Source organism: Abramis brama (assembly GCF_963993115.1).
Source record: "Abramis brama genome assembly, chromosome: 18".
Lineage (NCBI taxonomy): Eukaryota > Metazoa > Chordata > Actinopteri > Cypriniformes > Leuciscidae > Abramis > Abramis brama.
In genome coordinates this window covers 29962746-29978726 of record NC_139980.1, presented here as the reverse complement: position 1 = coordinate 29978726, position 15981 = coordinate 29962746, and the positions used below count along the sequence as shown (strand labels likewise).

The following is a 15981-nucleotide window of genomic DNA, read 5'->3' as shown; positions in this document are numbered from 1 at the left end:
TACTACACATACACTACATTTTATTTGATTTATTTAACAATTATTGTTTTATTATTATTTTCATAAGTTGAAATTTAAGGGTTAGGGTTTGTGACGGTTTGTGACAAACTTTGATTATGTTTTGTATCTTATTGTAATCTCTACTTTTATTTGTGTTTAAGTAGATCATAACATATACTAAAATAATTTTATTTTATAATTTTACTTTTTATAAAAAGTAATGTAAAATTATTATTATTTTTTCTTTTTTTGAGTGTAGTTTAAACTAATTCAGTAGCATAATCCAAACGTTTTGAGTCACTTTTCAGGAATTAAAAAAATTATGCCGTGAATCATTTTTAATTATCAGTTTTCATTTTTATTGCAAGTTAATGATTCTTATTTCATATTTTTCTCCTGAACGCCTAAATGTGTCATCAATGAGTGTTTGCTTTACACTCCCAGCCAGCAATGTGCTGTGTTGTCATCTAAACAGGAAGCTCTGGGTGGCCGTCCACAGTTTGTCATTCCCATCTCTGATACTGATGACTCATCACTTGCATATGGTGATGTTAAACAGCTGATGTTCCACCTCTAGACGCTCGACATGCCCATCTCCGTCTGGATGGCTTCCGCTCATTAGCGGAGACCTCGCTCTCTTTAATTAGCGTTCTTTAATGTGTGGCTGCGGGCTGAAACGACTTCTGTGCGCTCTTCTCTAGACCATGTGCTTCCAGCATCTCGCTCTCTGAGAGGAAAAGCCCCAGACCGTGGTCTGTGTAATCTGTTTTGCCAGTTTAAACACCATCAGCCTGTTATCAGGACCCGATTATCACGGAACCACCGAGGAGTGTTTTTATGCTTTGGTAGAATCAGTGTTTCTTACTAAATTCTGCATATAAATGTATAATACAATTTATATAATATAAAAACAATATTATTTTTGTGCGCAATTTATTTATTTATTTTGCGATTTATTATTTTGTGATTTATAAATTTAAAGATTTAGTTTTTATTAATGAAATTGAATATTTCATTATTGTCGTATAATCAACCAGTCAGTTTTAAAACTGTTCACAAATCTTAAATACACAAATTCTTGTTTTATTTTGAGTCAGACAAATTTGAATTCAGTCAAATTTAGTGAGTTCATTCAGGAAAAGATTAGTCCGTCTAATTCGAACAGAAACTGATGATTTTGTGAATCTTTATGACCGGAATAGTTCACCCAAAAAAACTAAAAATGATCCCATAATTTACTCCCCCTTAAGCCACCCTAGGTGAATATGACTTTCTTCTTTCAGCCGAGCACAATCGGTGAGTAACATTTAAAAATGTCCTGGCCCTTCCCAGCTTTATAATGGCATTGAATATAGCTTTGAAGCTACAAAAAGCGCATCCATCCATCCATCATAAAAGTAATCCATATGACTTCAGTGGGTTTATAAAGGCCTTCTGAAGCGAGGCGATGGTATTCATCAGGCTGATTCAAGCCAATAACTCACAAACTCATGATTCATTTCAACATCCGGCACATGAATTGTAACTCTAAATTTTCTTTATGGCTGTTTTATGCTGCCTGCCTTTACTTTTTTCGTCTCATCACATTCAGTGAAGCCTGCATATTTGGGTGAAATATGATTTATTTTGCTATGGCGCTGTAAATTCAGCAGCAGCAAATAAAGCGGAGCTATCTGTGTGGAAAATAAACTGCACACAATGGCTGTACGAACAGATTGTGTTACCGCTTTTCATGTTTAAAGTCACAGGCTGAGTTTTAGAGTTTTACACTCTAGCCTGTTGAAATGAGACGCCATCATTTAGATCTGGCGCGCTCGGGGCGGCTACTGTACTACAGCTCTGGGGTTCATCTGCCACATACGTCCACTTTGATGTCGGCTCAGTTTATTCTAGAGTGCCTGACCGTGTCCACATGTTCTGACGTGTGAGAAAGCATGTTTAAAGTGTTTGTACTAGTGCTTTAGTATAGATTGCTTGGGTTTAGTACATTGCTGGCTGACTAAGGGCTTAATTAGCCCTGCACTCAGAGGCTCGTATTGATTTTTGCTAGTTTCTTCTTGTGCAGTGACTACTGCCTATTGAACTCTGTGAAATGGACACAAAAGATTTTGTACCTTTCACTCTTTCTCATGCTTTCAGTGTTTTTGTATGTGACCGCACGCGTCAGAGTGACGTACGTACTGGACCATTGAAAATTGATGCATGTTTTGAGGGTGAAAGAGTCCGGAGACTGGAGTGAACAGAAATGTGGTGAGAGAGAAAGATAGAACAGGAATAGAAATACAATTCTCAATCAGTTCTGAATGGTGCACAAGCCTTGTCGCTCAGGGAGCCTCAACAAACTCCCAAAGTGGCCTCAAGATGGCTTAAAATGAGACAAATAAGTTAAAACAGCTTAAAATCAAGATATTACTTAGTATTTGATTATTTTTATAACAAAAAAAAAATATTTTTATTGGATAGGCCTTCAAATATTGTTGTGGACAATGGGTATGGAAAATTGGTATAGGTGAGAATGTACAACAGTTATATTGTGAAATGTCACATGATCCTTCAGAACTCATTCTAATATGCTGATTTGGTTCTCAAGAAAGTTTTGCTTCATATTTTTGTGGAAACCCTGTAACATGTTTTTCAAGATTCTCTGATGAATAGAAAGCTCAAAATAACACAATTATTTGAAATAGAAAACTGTTATATTATAAAATATAAATAAATATATAATCAATTAATAAAATATTTTCTGTCACTTTTGATCATTTTAATGCGTCTTTGCTGAATGAAAGTATTCATTTCTTTCAAAATTAATCTTTCTGACCTTCAACTTTAGAAAGATATTATGCATCTCCCTAGAATTGTGACCACTTATGTTTTCATCAGTAAATGTAAATATCTCATCCTCTAATTGTTCTTATTCTGCCTTCTTTTGCAGCTCTTCAGGGAAGTAAGAATAATGAAGATTCTAAATCATCCAAATATTGGTAAGTTGTCCTACAGTAATCTGTTTTTAGAAGCTCTCTGTGGAGATGTTTGGGAATGCGGCACACAAAGCGGACTGTAGTGGAGGCCTCTCTAATCCCCTGTGCAGGAACTCCCTCTGCTTTTCCCAGAGCCGCCACACCGCTCCTATTCAGACGGCCCGACCGGCTCCTCCCGGCAGCACAAAAGCACTCCTGTATGCCTCTGTGTGTTCCATTGTTGAGCATCCATCATCTGACGGCCTGCACATGCCTTCCCCCCCCCCTCTCCTGTCTCATGATGTCATCTCTGTGTGGCCCCTCTCTCGCCCCAATACCTTTATTGGCCCTCAGCGACCCCCATCTGCCATTCCCGGACATGAGCGGGTGTTTGTGTCGAATCGTGAAAGACCCTTGTTTCCTATTATAATATATGTAGTTTATTTCTGAATGCTCACTGGTCAGCAATGGCATGAAACTTAAGCGTAAGGGACTGAATCTTATAGGACCAACAGTGTGGGGGCCGGTAAGAATACAGTAAGAAATTAATACTTTTATTCAGCAAGGATGCATTAAATTAATTAAAAATGATGTTACAGGACAATTAAATTTCAAATAAATGCTGTTCTTTTGAGCTTGCTATTCAGGAAAGGTTCCTGAATGCAGTCACGGTTTCCACAAAATATTAAGCACTACAACCGTTTTCAACATTGATGATAATAGGAAATGTTTCTTGAGCATCAAATCAGCATATATGAATGATTTCTGAAGGATCATGTGACACTGAAGACTGGAGTAATGATGCTGAAAATTCAGCTTTGTCAACACACATCACAGATGGAGTAAATTACATCTTAAAATATTAATAAAAAGTTATTTTATTTCAAAATATTACTGTTTAATGATATTAATAAATTGCTTTTGTGAGCATAAGAGACTGAAAGAAAACATCTTACCGACCCCAAACATTTGAACGATGTGTATAAATACTCATTTATACTGTGTGACTAAAATAGTAAGCGTGATATTATAAAGACAACATGTTGTTAAATTGAATATGCAAAGTGGCTTTTCTTTTGCCACTATATTTTATACAAATCAAAATATGATCTAAAATTTTTTTTTTGACTTTTATTACATTAATGGCTAGGGGTATAACAATACATCGTGTCACAATATATCGCAATACAAAAATGCAACAATATGTATCATGAATAGTGACAATATGTATCGTGAATAGTTCACCCAAAATAAAAATTACTATGTGAGAAAAAATGAAAGTTTTCAGAGTTTTAGTGTCAGTACTACATTAAAATATTATATATAATGTTGAATATAATGTATAATAATGCAATGGGGGAATATCTGTGTAAAAAAAGTGGCCTACACATTATTTTAAATGTATCTAGTCAGTGACAGAGAAACATATTCGTCTAAAATAACGCTGTATTTTCAGCTTCAGAATCATGAATATTTTTATTCTGGTGTCACTATTGTCCTGTGCTTTGGGTTTCCAGCACCAAGTCCAAGAATATTCATTTATACACACAATGTAATGTCAAATTTATCAGTTTAATAAACAGTAAAGTTTTTGTTAACCTTTTATCATATGTCTTGGAGTATCACAATAATATCGTATCGTGAGTTCAGTATTGTGATATGTATCGAATCGTGACATGAGGGTATCGTTACACCCCTATTAACTTTTATTTACTTAGAATTAGAAATAATTTTGTTGCAAAACAGACTTGTTGCAGATCAGAATAATTGCAGCACCCCATTTGAAAACCCCTGTTCTAGAGCAGGAATTTGCTTAATTATAAAACGGCTCCAATCGCACAAGACTTTGAGCCTGCAGAATGCCAAGCTAGGCACATTTTAAGTTTGTCCAAAGGTTCAGTCTGAGCCCTTTTATTTATTTATTTTGTTGATCAGATGTCTTTGCGCTTTGTAAATTTCAGGTCAGAGTTCACCCAAAATGGTTTGGTATTGCATTGGACGACAAACATTTTAAGGCCCCGATATACTCACAGTGAAGTTCTTTTTCGTTCTTCGCTTAGGGGTAAAACGAAGTTCTAAATAATTGGATTCATCCGCCACTGTTGTGCCTGAACGCATCATTGAACGATAGTTCATGAACGCGTTCATATTTTGGGCGAACGTGAACTGAACGTACCGTAATACTGCCTGATGAACGTTACTGTGAACTCGTTCATTCTGGTGTCTGTGAAAGGGCACGCGCTCTCTCTCAGTTTAACTTCGTTCAATAGGGTGCCAGATTTCTATAGAGCCTTCCAGGCGAAAACCCGGCGAAAACACACCGTAAACAGGCCTTAATATGTAGCGGAAAAAACACCCAATCTGGCAACACCAGCCACCAGTGTCGCACCGCCGCATGTAATCAAAACAAAAAGCAGCATGGAGGCGTCGTATGATCATTTAAACAAGTTTTATGACAAGGTCAGTGAGGACTGGGAAAAATCTTACATTTCTGTGCAAACTTTGAAAGGAAAAGAAAATCTGCACTTCTTGAACCTGTCTGGTATATTTTACCAGGATTCCAGTATTCCTTTTTAGTATGTACTGAAATGGAAAATTATTAAAATTGAAAAACATTTACACCTTAAGGACTACTGTTCTGTTTTTCTTTTAATAATTCCTCTTTAAAAAAGACCATTCAAGCAGCACATTTTTAATAATTGCTGTCTGTCTGTGGTTCTATATGGGCAGTGGAAATATTTTTGAAAAGAAATAGCTTGTAGCAACATATGGAAAAAAAGAACTATGAACTAGTTCACTTTTGGAACTGTGAACTTAGTTCAAAATTTTGAAGTATGAACTGAACTAGTTCATTTTAAAATTTGTGAACTGAACTTTGAAATAGTTCATGTAGAAAGTGAACTTTCCCAACACTGTCATCCGCGCTGTGCCGTGCCGAGGCACAACGCACGTAAAGTTGATAATTCCGCCAATAACTGCAATTGCAGATTTCGAACAGAGATGGCGACAAAGAGGAAAAACTACGGACTGCAGCTTTAAAATCAAGCAGCTTTACCGTATTTAACATGAAAAGTAGTGTCTCGTTTCGTAACTTCATTTTCTACTATAAATCTGCTCTCCAGTGTGTTCATGTTTTCACTCGTAGACGTCTGACCTCAATGGACTGAACAGGAGAAATTAACCGGAAAATATTTCCACCTGACAGAAGGCGGAGCCTCACTTAACTATTACATAATCGTCACGGACCAATGGTAGTACAAAGTTTACCAGCCGAAACGAACTTTTCCAGAAAGTTTGCTTTGCAAGCTGTTTCGAACTCGCAAAACGAACACCAAATGATTTTGTTCAAAACCAGCTAGTTCTGATTCAGTTTGAAGTGTATCAGGGCCTTTAGTATACCTTGCGTTTACAGTTATGGATTTGCAGGAACTCTTCTTTCGCTGTGACTTCACAAAACATACAAATCGCTTTTTTAGAAAATCTATTGAGATTTCAAAATCTATCGTGTTTGTGAGAATGGAAGAACTTTGTTTGGCAACACATTCGATGAGATCTATCTCAAAAAGCAGTATTTAACTAAATATCTATTTCAAATAGTTTCTTTCAACCACTTCACTGAAACAAACTAAAATGTTGCTAAAATGAATCCGATTCCCAGCGTGATTGTTTTCAGGATGTCTGTACTGTGTTAGTTTGTGTTATGCGTGTCTGTTCCATTGTCAGTGACATGATGCATGTTTCACATATGAATGACTGAGCCAGTGAAAGCGTTTGATGCATCGTCGTGAACATAAACTGTTTCCAGCGAGTTGGAGGGAAGGTAATTGTTAACTCCCAGCTACGGCCCACGCACTTCCTAACCTTTCCCTCATTCAGATTTTACCTCTGTCAGCCTCCTCACGTAAACTCTGTCTCTCAAAGACAGCCTTTCTCCTCACTCGCCCCCTTATTCGATTTCACCGAATGTAGAGCATCTTTCCAGGAATTGGGAAAAGCAGGGGTCGTCATGACAACGCTTGCTTCCGCTTCCACGTGCGATGCCCTTTGTAATAATCTGCACAGACTGTGACGGCACATGCTCGGGCATCGACTCCTCCTGCCTGTCCTTGGGCTGTCGAGAGTGAGGCGTCTGGTCACACGTTATCACTGCCCCGGAGATGACCTACTTTTTTTCCTATTCTCGCAAATGAGGGAAAAAGGCGGAGTGGATTGCCAGAAGAGGATGTGGGTGGCGTTGATGTGGCTCTGGTTGTGTCAAACGCGGAGCCTGGCACAATCAGGGCAGAGATAAATGAAAGGACTCGCCCTTGTGTTGTTCCCAACCTGCGTGATGTTATTTTTGGTCAGTTGAAAAATCGTTACTTGAAGAATCGTTATGTAGTTCTTGTAATCTATCAATCATGTCTGTCAAGCTCCAAAAAAAACTCCCATAAAAGTTTACCATACTTCTTTTTCCACTGTATTAGGTCTTCAGAAGATATTAGATAGCTTTTTGTGAGAAAAGGTTGAAATTAAAGTGTTTATTCACTAATGTGCTTACTCACGGCAACAGTACAAACTTTTTCAGCAGCCTTAGTTTCAGATGTATTTTTAAGGAAAAGCTGAATTTTCAGCATCATTACTCCAGTCTCCAGTGTCACATAATCCTTCAGAAATCATTATAATATGCTGATTTGCTGCTTAAGAAAATGTATTATTATTATCAATGTTGAAAACAGTTGTGTACATTTTTTTTTTCAGGATTATTTGATGAATAGGTAGTTCAAAATAAAAGCATTTATTTTAAATAGAATCTTTTGTAACATTATAAATGTCTTTACTGTCACTTGCTGAATAAATGTATTAATAATACTTTAATTTCTTTCCAAAAAAAAACAATTCTTACTGACCCCAAACTTTTGAACGGTAGTGTATAATGTTACAAAAGCTTTCTATTTCATAATAAAATAGATTCATAATAATAAAATTAAATAATGTTTCTTGAGCAGCAAATCAGCATATTAGAATAATTTCTGAAGGATCATGTGACACTGAAGACTGGAGTAATGATGCTGAAAATTCAGCTTTGCATCACAGGAATACATTACATTTTAAAATATTTTCAAACAGAAAAAAATATCACAATATTACTGTTTTGTGTGTCATTTTAATTAAATAAATGCAGCCTTGGTGAGCAGAAGGGACTTATTTTACCTATCTAAAACTTTTGAACGGCAGTGTGTATATATACAAAAACATGTATGTATTTCGAGAGGGATTGAGCCCTCGCAGTTCCATTGAGGAAAAGGTTTTGGAATGACGTCAGGATGAGTAAATAGTGGCAAATTAAATTTATGATGACCTATTTTCAGAATCACTAAAGCTTTAGTGCGTGTTTGTGCACTCAATCACTCAATCATCGCTGTCACAGAAGCAGAGCGCTGCCTTCGCTGGCATTTACGGTGTTGCTAAATTTAGTGTGCATGTTGGGAGTACATGCTTGATGTTTTTGTGTTGTCGGTTACTGTTACTTAAACCTGGCCTGTCACTCACATTTCAAACAGCGTTCAGTTACAGTAACGCTTTCCCGGAGAATAAGCATATGTCTGTGCAGTTGTAGGTCAACAGGGAAGAGCTCTGCAGGCACACTGTGAACTGAATTACATTTCAGCTCATTTAGATGCTATAAGAGTACGGCTGGAGAAATGACGATTAAAATGATATTAGAAAATGCTATGTTTTAGGAAGGAATGTCCAGGTTATATTCCAACCTAAAATCAAAAGAGTAAAATTAACAATTCAGTTTGTTAATTCATTAGGTATAGTGAGTTTAAAATGAACATTAGTTTTGCTGAATTTATTAATGTAGGTTACTGTTACATTCTTAACCTTGCAAACTGTATAAAAGAACATTTAGTATATTTATTATGAGCGAACATAATTTTAACTGAACAACAGTGTATTTATAAATGAACACAACCATTGAAAAGCAACATTTAAAAAAATATATACATTTTATTCAGCAAAGACGCATTACATTTTTTCATTACATCTTTTGAACTTCCTATTCATTATTGTTAACACAAAAATATTAAGCAGCACAACTGTTTTTAACATTGATAATAATAAGAGATGTTTCTTGAGCATCAAATCAGCATATTAGAATGATTTCTGAAGAATCATGTGACACCCAAGACTGGGTAATGGTCTCAATTCTTTTGTATATATAAATACACACATATGTATGTATATATTTAAAAAATGTTTGCATGTATATACTGTACATATATTTATACATAATTTATATTATATAAAAATATAAATATTTTATATATAAATAACACATTTTTCTTAAATATATACATGCATATGTGTGTTTTTATATATAAAAAATAATTATCTTAATAAATGATATTAATAAAAATCTTACCGATCCAAAACTTTTGACCGGTAGTGTGTATGTGTGTATATATATAGATAGATATAGATATATACAAATATAAAAAAAAGAAAGACTAGGCATCAGTAACCTCAGTACGTCATCATCAGTAACTTTTACTTCAGTTTTGTGCTGCGCTCGATGACAGACAACTGTCATATTGGCCTGCAATACAAGCAAAAATGTATTTTGTGCAGCAGGATAATTGATTATTGATTTTAATGTGTCTCTTTCTCTGTCTTTTTCTACAGTAAAACTCTTTGAGGTCATAGAAACAGACAAGACACTTTATCTGGTGATGGAGTACGCCAGCGGTGGTGAGTTTGATGTGACACTGCCTCTTATGTTATGTAATCTTGTGCAGACAGGCCTGTAATTCTACATAATGAAGCGTATGAAAGTGAAAATGTGCATCTCTTCTCTCAACAGGGGAGGTGTTTGACTACCTCGTAGCGCATGGACGCATGAAGGAGAAGGAGGCCAGAGCTAAATTTAGACAGGTACAGTACTGCAGTGTGCTGGATACAGGCCTGTCCCGCCCTCTCGCTCTCACCCGGGCCGTCCTGCCCATTCACACAGCTGTAAGCTGCAATTGGTTGGCGCTTGTGTGATTGGCGGATGATCGTGTGGCAGCTGCGTGAAGGGTTTCCCAGTGGGCTGTATGTGGCCCATATACACGACTTTTGGTTTCGGGTCAAAAACTAAATATGGTTTGAACAGTTTATGAACCGCTTGTGGAAAACCACAAACCCTCATCAAAACTAATTTGCTGACATCACAGTAGTGTCAGAATCTCAAAATTTGGGAGGGTTTTGAGGGTTTTCAGTGTGTTTACTGCGCAATGTGCACACATTATGCATGTTTTCTCTATGCATAGAACAGCAGGATACTAAATTTTAACAAAGTCCTCAGTTTTCTGCAATAACACACAGACAACAGTCAGACAACACTCAACTTGATTTCTAGTGCGCCCAATCAAATGTGTCTATATTAACAGCAATTTAATAACATCTTTAACATTATATATTCAGGATAACATTATTTGACAAATTATTTTTTAAACAAAATTGAAGCATTGAGAAAATCGCCTTTAAAGTTGTTCATTTATGTTTGCGATTGTGCTGCATTCACTCACAAAATTAAATGTTTTATATATTTACGGTAGAAAATTTACGAAATATCTTCATGGAACATGATCTTTACTTAATATCCTAATTATTTTTAGCATAAAAGAAAAATCTATAATTTTGACCCATACAATGTATTTTTGGCTATTGCCACAAATATACCCGTGCTACTTGGGACTGGTTTTGTGATCCAGGGTCACATATATTTTCATGATAATGATCTGGTTCTACTTATTAAAGGGGACATATTATGCCCCTTTTCACAAAATGTAATATACACAGTATTCATTACATACTGTGAAGGTTTTACACACTGTGAACCTACATAATGAAGGTTTACTCATTTTGTGTTGTCATTTTAATTCGTTTTGATTGTTATAATACTATTTTTACACAAATAAAATACAACATTAATTGTACAATTATTTATTGAAGACTATAAAGGTGGTCACGTTTTATGGTTAAAATCATTTGACCAGCCAAATACTCCCTTTATCTTAATAATCCCATAAACGTTTGGTTGTGGAATAAATTAATCATGGTTAATAAACACATACGGTGATATTGGATTTACTTTAGCATTTACCTAAATGCGCCATCAGCAAAAACATCTCCAGGTGTTCAGTGCGGTGAGAGAGCTCTAATGAGACAGTCACACACCGACAGCATCATTTGCTCTGTTTAATTACCCGAAGACCCCTTTCAACCTCCCTCCTTCCCACTGAGACCCATTGGTCTAATGGATGGGTACGGTGGGTTATCCCGCAGCTGATGCAGACATCTGTAGTCATAGCGATGGGGTCTCCCTCTCCTCCTCTCCTCTGCTTCTGTGGAGACAGCTTATCTGGGTCAGGCATGAAGCACCGCTGAGATTTCGGAGCGGAGCAGAAAAACGAACAGATTCTTTCACCAGCCAGAGAAAGAAATGGAAATCTGTCCCACTATCTGATGTCTGGGACACTGTCCACCGACAGAGCTGCATGAATATTAAAAGGTATCGAGAATGTTGTGTGTTGAAGAACGAGAAGAGAATACCACAATTATAATGAGCTTTACACAATAGAAAAAGTAACTTCAAAAGTCCATATATTCAGGATTCTTTGTTCAAAAGAACAGCAATTGTTGGAAATCGAAAATGGACAAAATAAGCTTGTGCAATTTAAGACATACAGAGCATCAGCTTTCGTTTCGGCTCTTGACAGCGGCAAGATCACGCCAAACACTGTGAGTGTGTGTTAGAAATCAGGAATAGTGAGAGAACATTGTGCTTGGTATGTTTTTTTATCTTCAAACTGAACTTGGGTCTTCAAATCCCGTCTTACTAGTGCGCTTCTCATAATGTTTACGCATTAGGGGTCAGTAGACGGTCTTTTGTGGATGTTCGAACGCTTTCAACCACATGCGTGTTTACACTACAAAAGCAATCTGGTCGAAAGCGTTTTTGACTACACCTGGAAGTGGTTGAAAGTGGACGAGCTCAAAACATTTTAGACCCTTGTATTCATCATCATCCACTTGTGATCCGATCTACCAAAATGCATCTTAACACCAGGTCAGGACCTGTAAATCTTTACTGTCACTTTTGATCAATTTAATGCTTTCTTGCTGAATAAAAGTATTGATTAATTTTTTATTTTTTTTAAACATCTGACCCCAAACTTTTAAATGGTAGTGTTGGTTAAATTTTGATTTGATGCTTTACAATGTGGGTGTGAGATTGAGGGACCTCATTTCTTCTATAAAAAACCCAGCGTCAGTTTCAGCAAGCCTCTCTCTCCCCCCTCATTTATCATCCTGGACCATGTGTCAGAACCCACAGCACACATGCTCCCCCGCCCAATCAATGGCATTCTGGGAAAAAGCGATGATGCCAGTTAATTTGACGTATTGGCTGTTACACCACACCCTGTCTGTCACCCAGTCAGTTCTGTCTCTCTCTCCACGTTCTAAAACTCCTTTGTCTCCTTTTCTTCTTCAGATTGTTTCAGCGGTTCAGTATTGCCATCAAAAACACATTGTCCACAGAGATCTCAAGGTAAGGTCACTTGTGTGTCGTTGGGTCATCTTTTCTGCCCTCGGCAAACGAAAAGTCTGAAGTCATAGGTTCATCTAATTCCAACGCTGCTATACTGTCAGAAGTCCTGCACGTAGATGCTCCTTTTGTAGCAAAATGGGGCTTAAGTCAGTGCTTTGATACAGACTAAATGGTCAAATCAATAAGCAGCCATGTCTCTGAGCAGGACAGAACATGAGCAAGAACCCCTGCTTCGTCTTTCCCGTCTCCCTTACGTCTGCTTTCCCTTTCCGAGTCTCCATGCTCCATTACACACTTTGTTTCCAGACTGATGCTCTGTAAATGATGCATGAGGCCAGTGTCTCGTGTGAAGGAAGCCAGGTGGAAATGTGGCTTTTTCTTATTGTGTTGTGTGCTTTCACTCTCTGGATCTGTCTGTGTTAATGTTGGTTAGTAAGGAGTAACTGGAAGGAGCCTCTTAGAGAAATGACATTTACATTATGCATTCGTTGAGGTCTAAAGCTGGGATTCAAAATCAAATTCAAACCTGGAAAAAAGCAGCAGAATTTAGAATAGTGTTTTTCATAACAAAGAAACATTAGGATGTAAAATTAACAAGACAATTGTATTTATTTATTTAAAATTAATAAAATAATACATTTTTTTATCTATTTATCTTAAGTTAAAATAATTTAGTTTATATCTTAAATGTGTATAAGTTAAAGGCAATGTGTGTGTGTGTGTACTTGAAATATTTTTAATTTGAAATATTATTAAAATGATTTAATAATACAATTATTGTATTTAATATATATTTTAAATATATTAATATTAAATATAATGTAAATAATGCATTAAGAAAAAAAGCAAATCTGGTTCTTAATAATGCAACAAATCTTAATGGCTCTAAAATTATTATAATTTTATCAGTATTTATTATTTAAAATTTAATTAATAAAGTACTTAGTAATTATCATTCTTATTTCTTCCCTCCTTGTACTTTTATATACTGTATGATAATAATCTAATTTCTCTTTGCATTTCATTATTCATAAACTCCTACCAAGCAAACACAATATACTCAAAGGCTGCGTTACACTGGTACAAAATTGATTTGAATGATTTTTTACTCGCATCTGACACAGATCGGGATTTGTTGCACACGTGTAAACACAGAAATCTGCACGAGATCCGTTTTTTCGCATCTGATCTGAGCCACTTCCAAATGTGGTTTTGAATCAGATACATATCCGATATCTGGAAATCTGACCTATGTTTAAACACGAATATCCAATTCCAAGCCACCACAAGGCGAGGGAGACACATTTGCCCACAAAGATAGCTTTTTAATGTTGTATTATGAAGAAGACGTGCCTGTATGCGCTCGCTCAGCTTTTTTTAATGAGGTGGAAACTTTATAAAGGAAAGAAATTGCGCACTCACAGAAACATTCAGGAGCTGGTTTTCAACCTCTGCCCCGTGAATTTGATAAATAAAACCGTTTCACTACTGAAAGCTACATTATATTTCTCAGCAATGAGATAATAACTTTGCTGTAATTAAACCAACAAGCTTCACTATTAGGTCTCTCTCTCTCTCTCTCTCTCTCTCTCTCTCTCTCTCTCTCTCTCTCTCTCTCTCTCTCTCTCTCTCTCTCTCTCTCTCTCTCTCTCTCTCTCTCTCTCTCTCTCTCTCTCTCTCTCTCTCTCTCTCTCTCTCTCTCTCTCTCTCTCTCTCTCTCTCTCTCTCTCTCTCTCTCTCTCTCTCTCTCAATTCATTAAAAAAAATTGATCTTACAGCGCTACTTTATTTCACTTCAGAATTCTAGATCTAACGAGCCGTAGAAAGAATAACAGAGAAAATTACCTTCAAACTCTCAGCTTCTCACTCTTTCTCTTGCTCTCTCATGCAGGCAGAAAACCTACTGCTGGATGCAGATATGAACATTAAGATCGCAGACTTCGGTTTCAGTAACGAATTCACTATTGGGAACAAACTAGACACGTTTTGCGGCAGCCCACCGTATGCTGCCCCCGAGCTTTTCCAGGGCAAGAAGTATGACGGGCCGGAGGTGGATGTGTGGAGTCTGGGGGTCATACTCTACACACTGGTCAGTGGATCTCTGCCCTTTGATGGACAGAATCTAAAGGTTAGTGTGCTCAGCCCTGAAAGGTCACTTTTGCCCTCCTTCACAGAGAATCGTACAACTGAGAAGCCTGTGGATTCATGTTGTGACTCATGAAAAATGCTGCATGAAATCAGTGATTTGTTAAAGCATTTAACCCATAAGAGGTTATGCTTTATAGTGGTTTTAAGCACAATGCAAAGGTGAATTGTGAAATGATTGCATCATGGAACCTCTCGTAGATCATTACTTTTATAAAATAGCAGTAACAGTCAATAAAAACAATGAATAGTTCAGTAATGCCAAAATGATCTTTTTACCTACAGGAACTTCGTGAGCGGGTGTTGAGGGGCAAATATCGAATTCCCTTCTACATGTCGACTGACTGTGAGAACCTCCTGAAACGCTTCCTGGTGCTGAACCCTGTCAAACGGGGCACACTCGAGGTGAGAGAACGTGGTAAACCTGTAAATATACAAGTGACAAGAGATCTTCAGTGTCACATGATCCTTCAGCAATCATTCTAATATGCTGATTTCCTGCTCAAGAAACATTTATTATTATCATCAATGTTGAAAACAGTTGCTTACAATTTCTTTCTGATGAATAGAAAGTTCAAAAGAATATATATAAATATAAAATCTCACAGAGGCCCAGGGAAACGGCGCCCCCAGTGTTTGAGGGCTGTAAGTGCAGATTATTTGCGGTTCACTTTAGGGCCAATGATGCACACGCAGAATCTTATGTCTATTACAGGAAACTCAGAATGAAATGACGTCCGCTAGTGAATAATTGAGGATTTTAGAGATGTCTCTGTGCACTCAAGCATGTGTTGTTCCACTCCCTGATAGTTATGTGGCTTTCATATGGGCCACTTCATTCAACACTTTATGCAACGAAAGTTATGAAAACTGAACAGGAATTATACATATACAGATATATTTGTGTATGCATTAATGTATATACATCCATGGATCTAAAACCGTAAGATTTACATTTGTCTGAGTCATAGTTGCTTTGTACAGCACTGTTATTGCAAAAAATCCATCCCACCTTTAGGGAGCAGATTGTATTTTATGTCAAGAATCTTCCAGCTGACCCACTTTAAAACATGTATTTGGTTTCTTGCATAATCATGCATATTCATGATCTAGCAGAACCTCTCACACTGCCCTGTGTATGTCCGTTTCAGCAAATCATGAAGGATCGATGGATCAACGCAGGCTGTGACGAGGATGAGCTCAAACCGTTTGTGGAGCCGGAGCTCGACATCTCGGATCAGAAGAGAATTGGTATGAAACCAACACTCTTACATGCAATTATTTGTAGAAAATAAGCTA

General features: G+C 36.9%; 1 protein-coding gene across 16 annotated transcripts in view; it reads left to right on the top strand.

Annotated features, from left to right (window-relative positions):
• mark3b (MAP/microtubule affinity-regulating kinase 3b) overlaps window positions 1-15981 on the top strand; it is a 62410-nt gene that overhangs the window by 27857 nt on the left and 18572 nt on the right. For all 16 annotated transcript variants that reach the window (XR_014603436.1, XR_014603437.1, XR_014603438.1 and 13 more), the window contains exons 4-10: window positions 2933-2981; window positions 9627-9692; window positions 9805-9875; window positions 12481-12537; window positions 14429-14665; window positions 14968-15087; window positions 15834-15933. Coding sequence is in view for 13 of the 16 variants with exons in the window: in XM_084091565.1 (XP_083947691.1) it covers window positions 2933-2981; window positions 9627-9692; window positions 9805-9875; window positions 12481-12537; window positions 14429-14665; window positions 14968-15087; window positions 15834-15933 (700 nt within the window). In the remaining 3 variants the exon portion in view is untranslated. The remainder of the gene's footprint in view (window positions 1-2932; window positions 2982-9626; window positions 9693-9804; window positions 9876-12480; window positions 12538-14428; window positions 14666-14967; window positions 15088-15833; window positions 15934-15981) is intronic.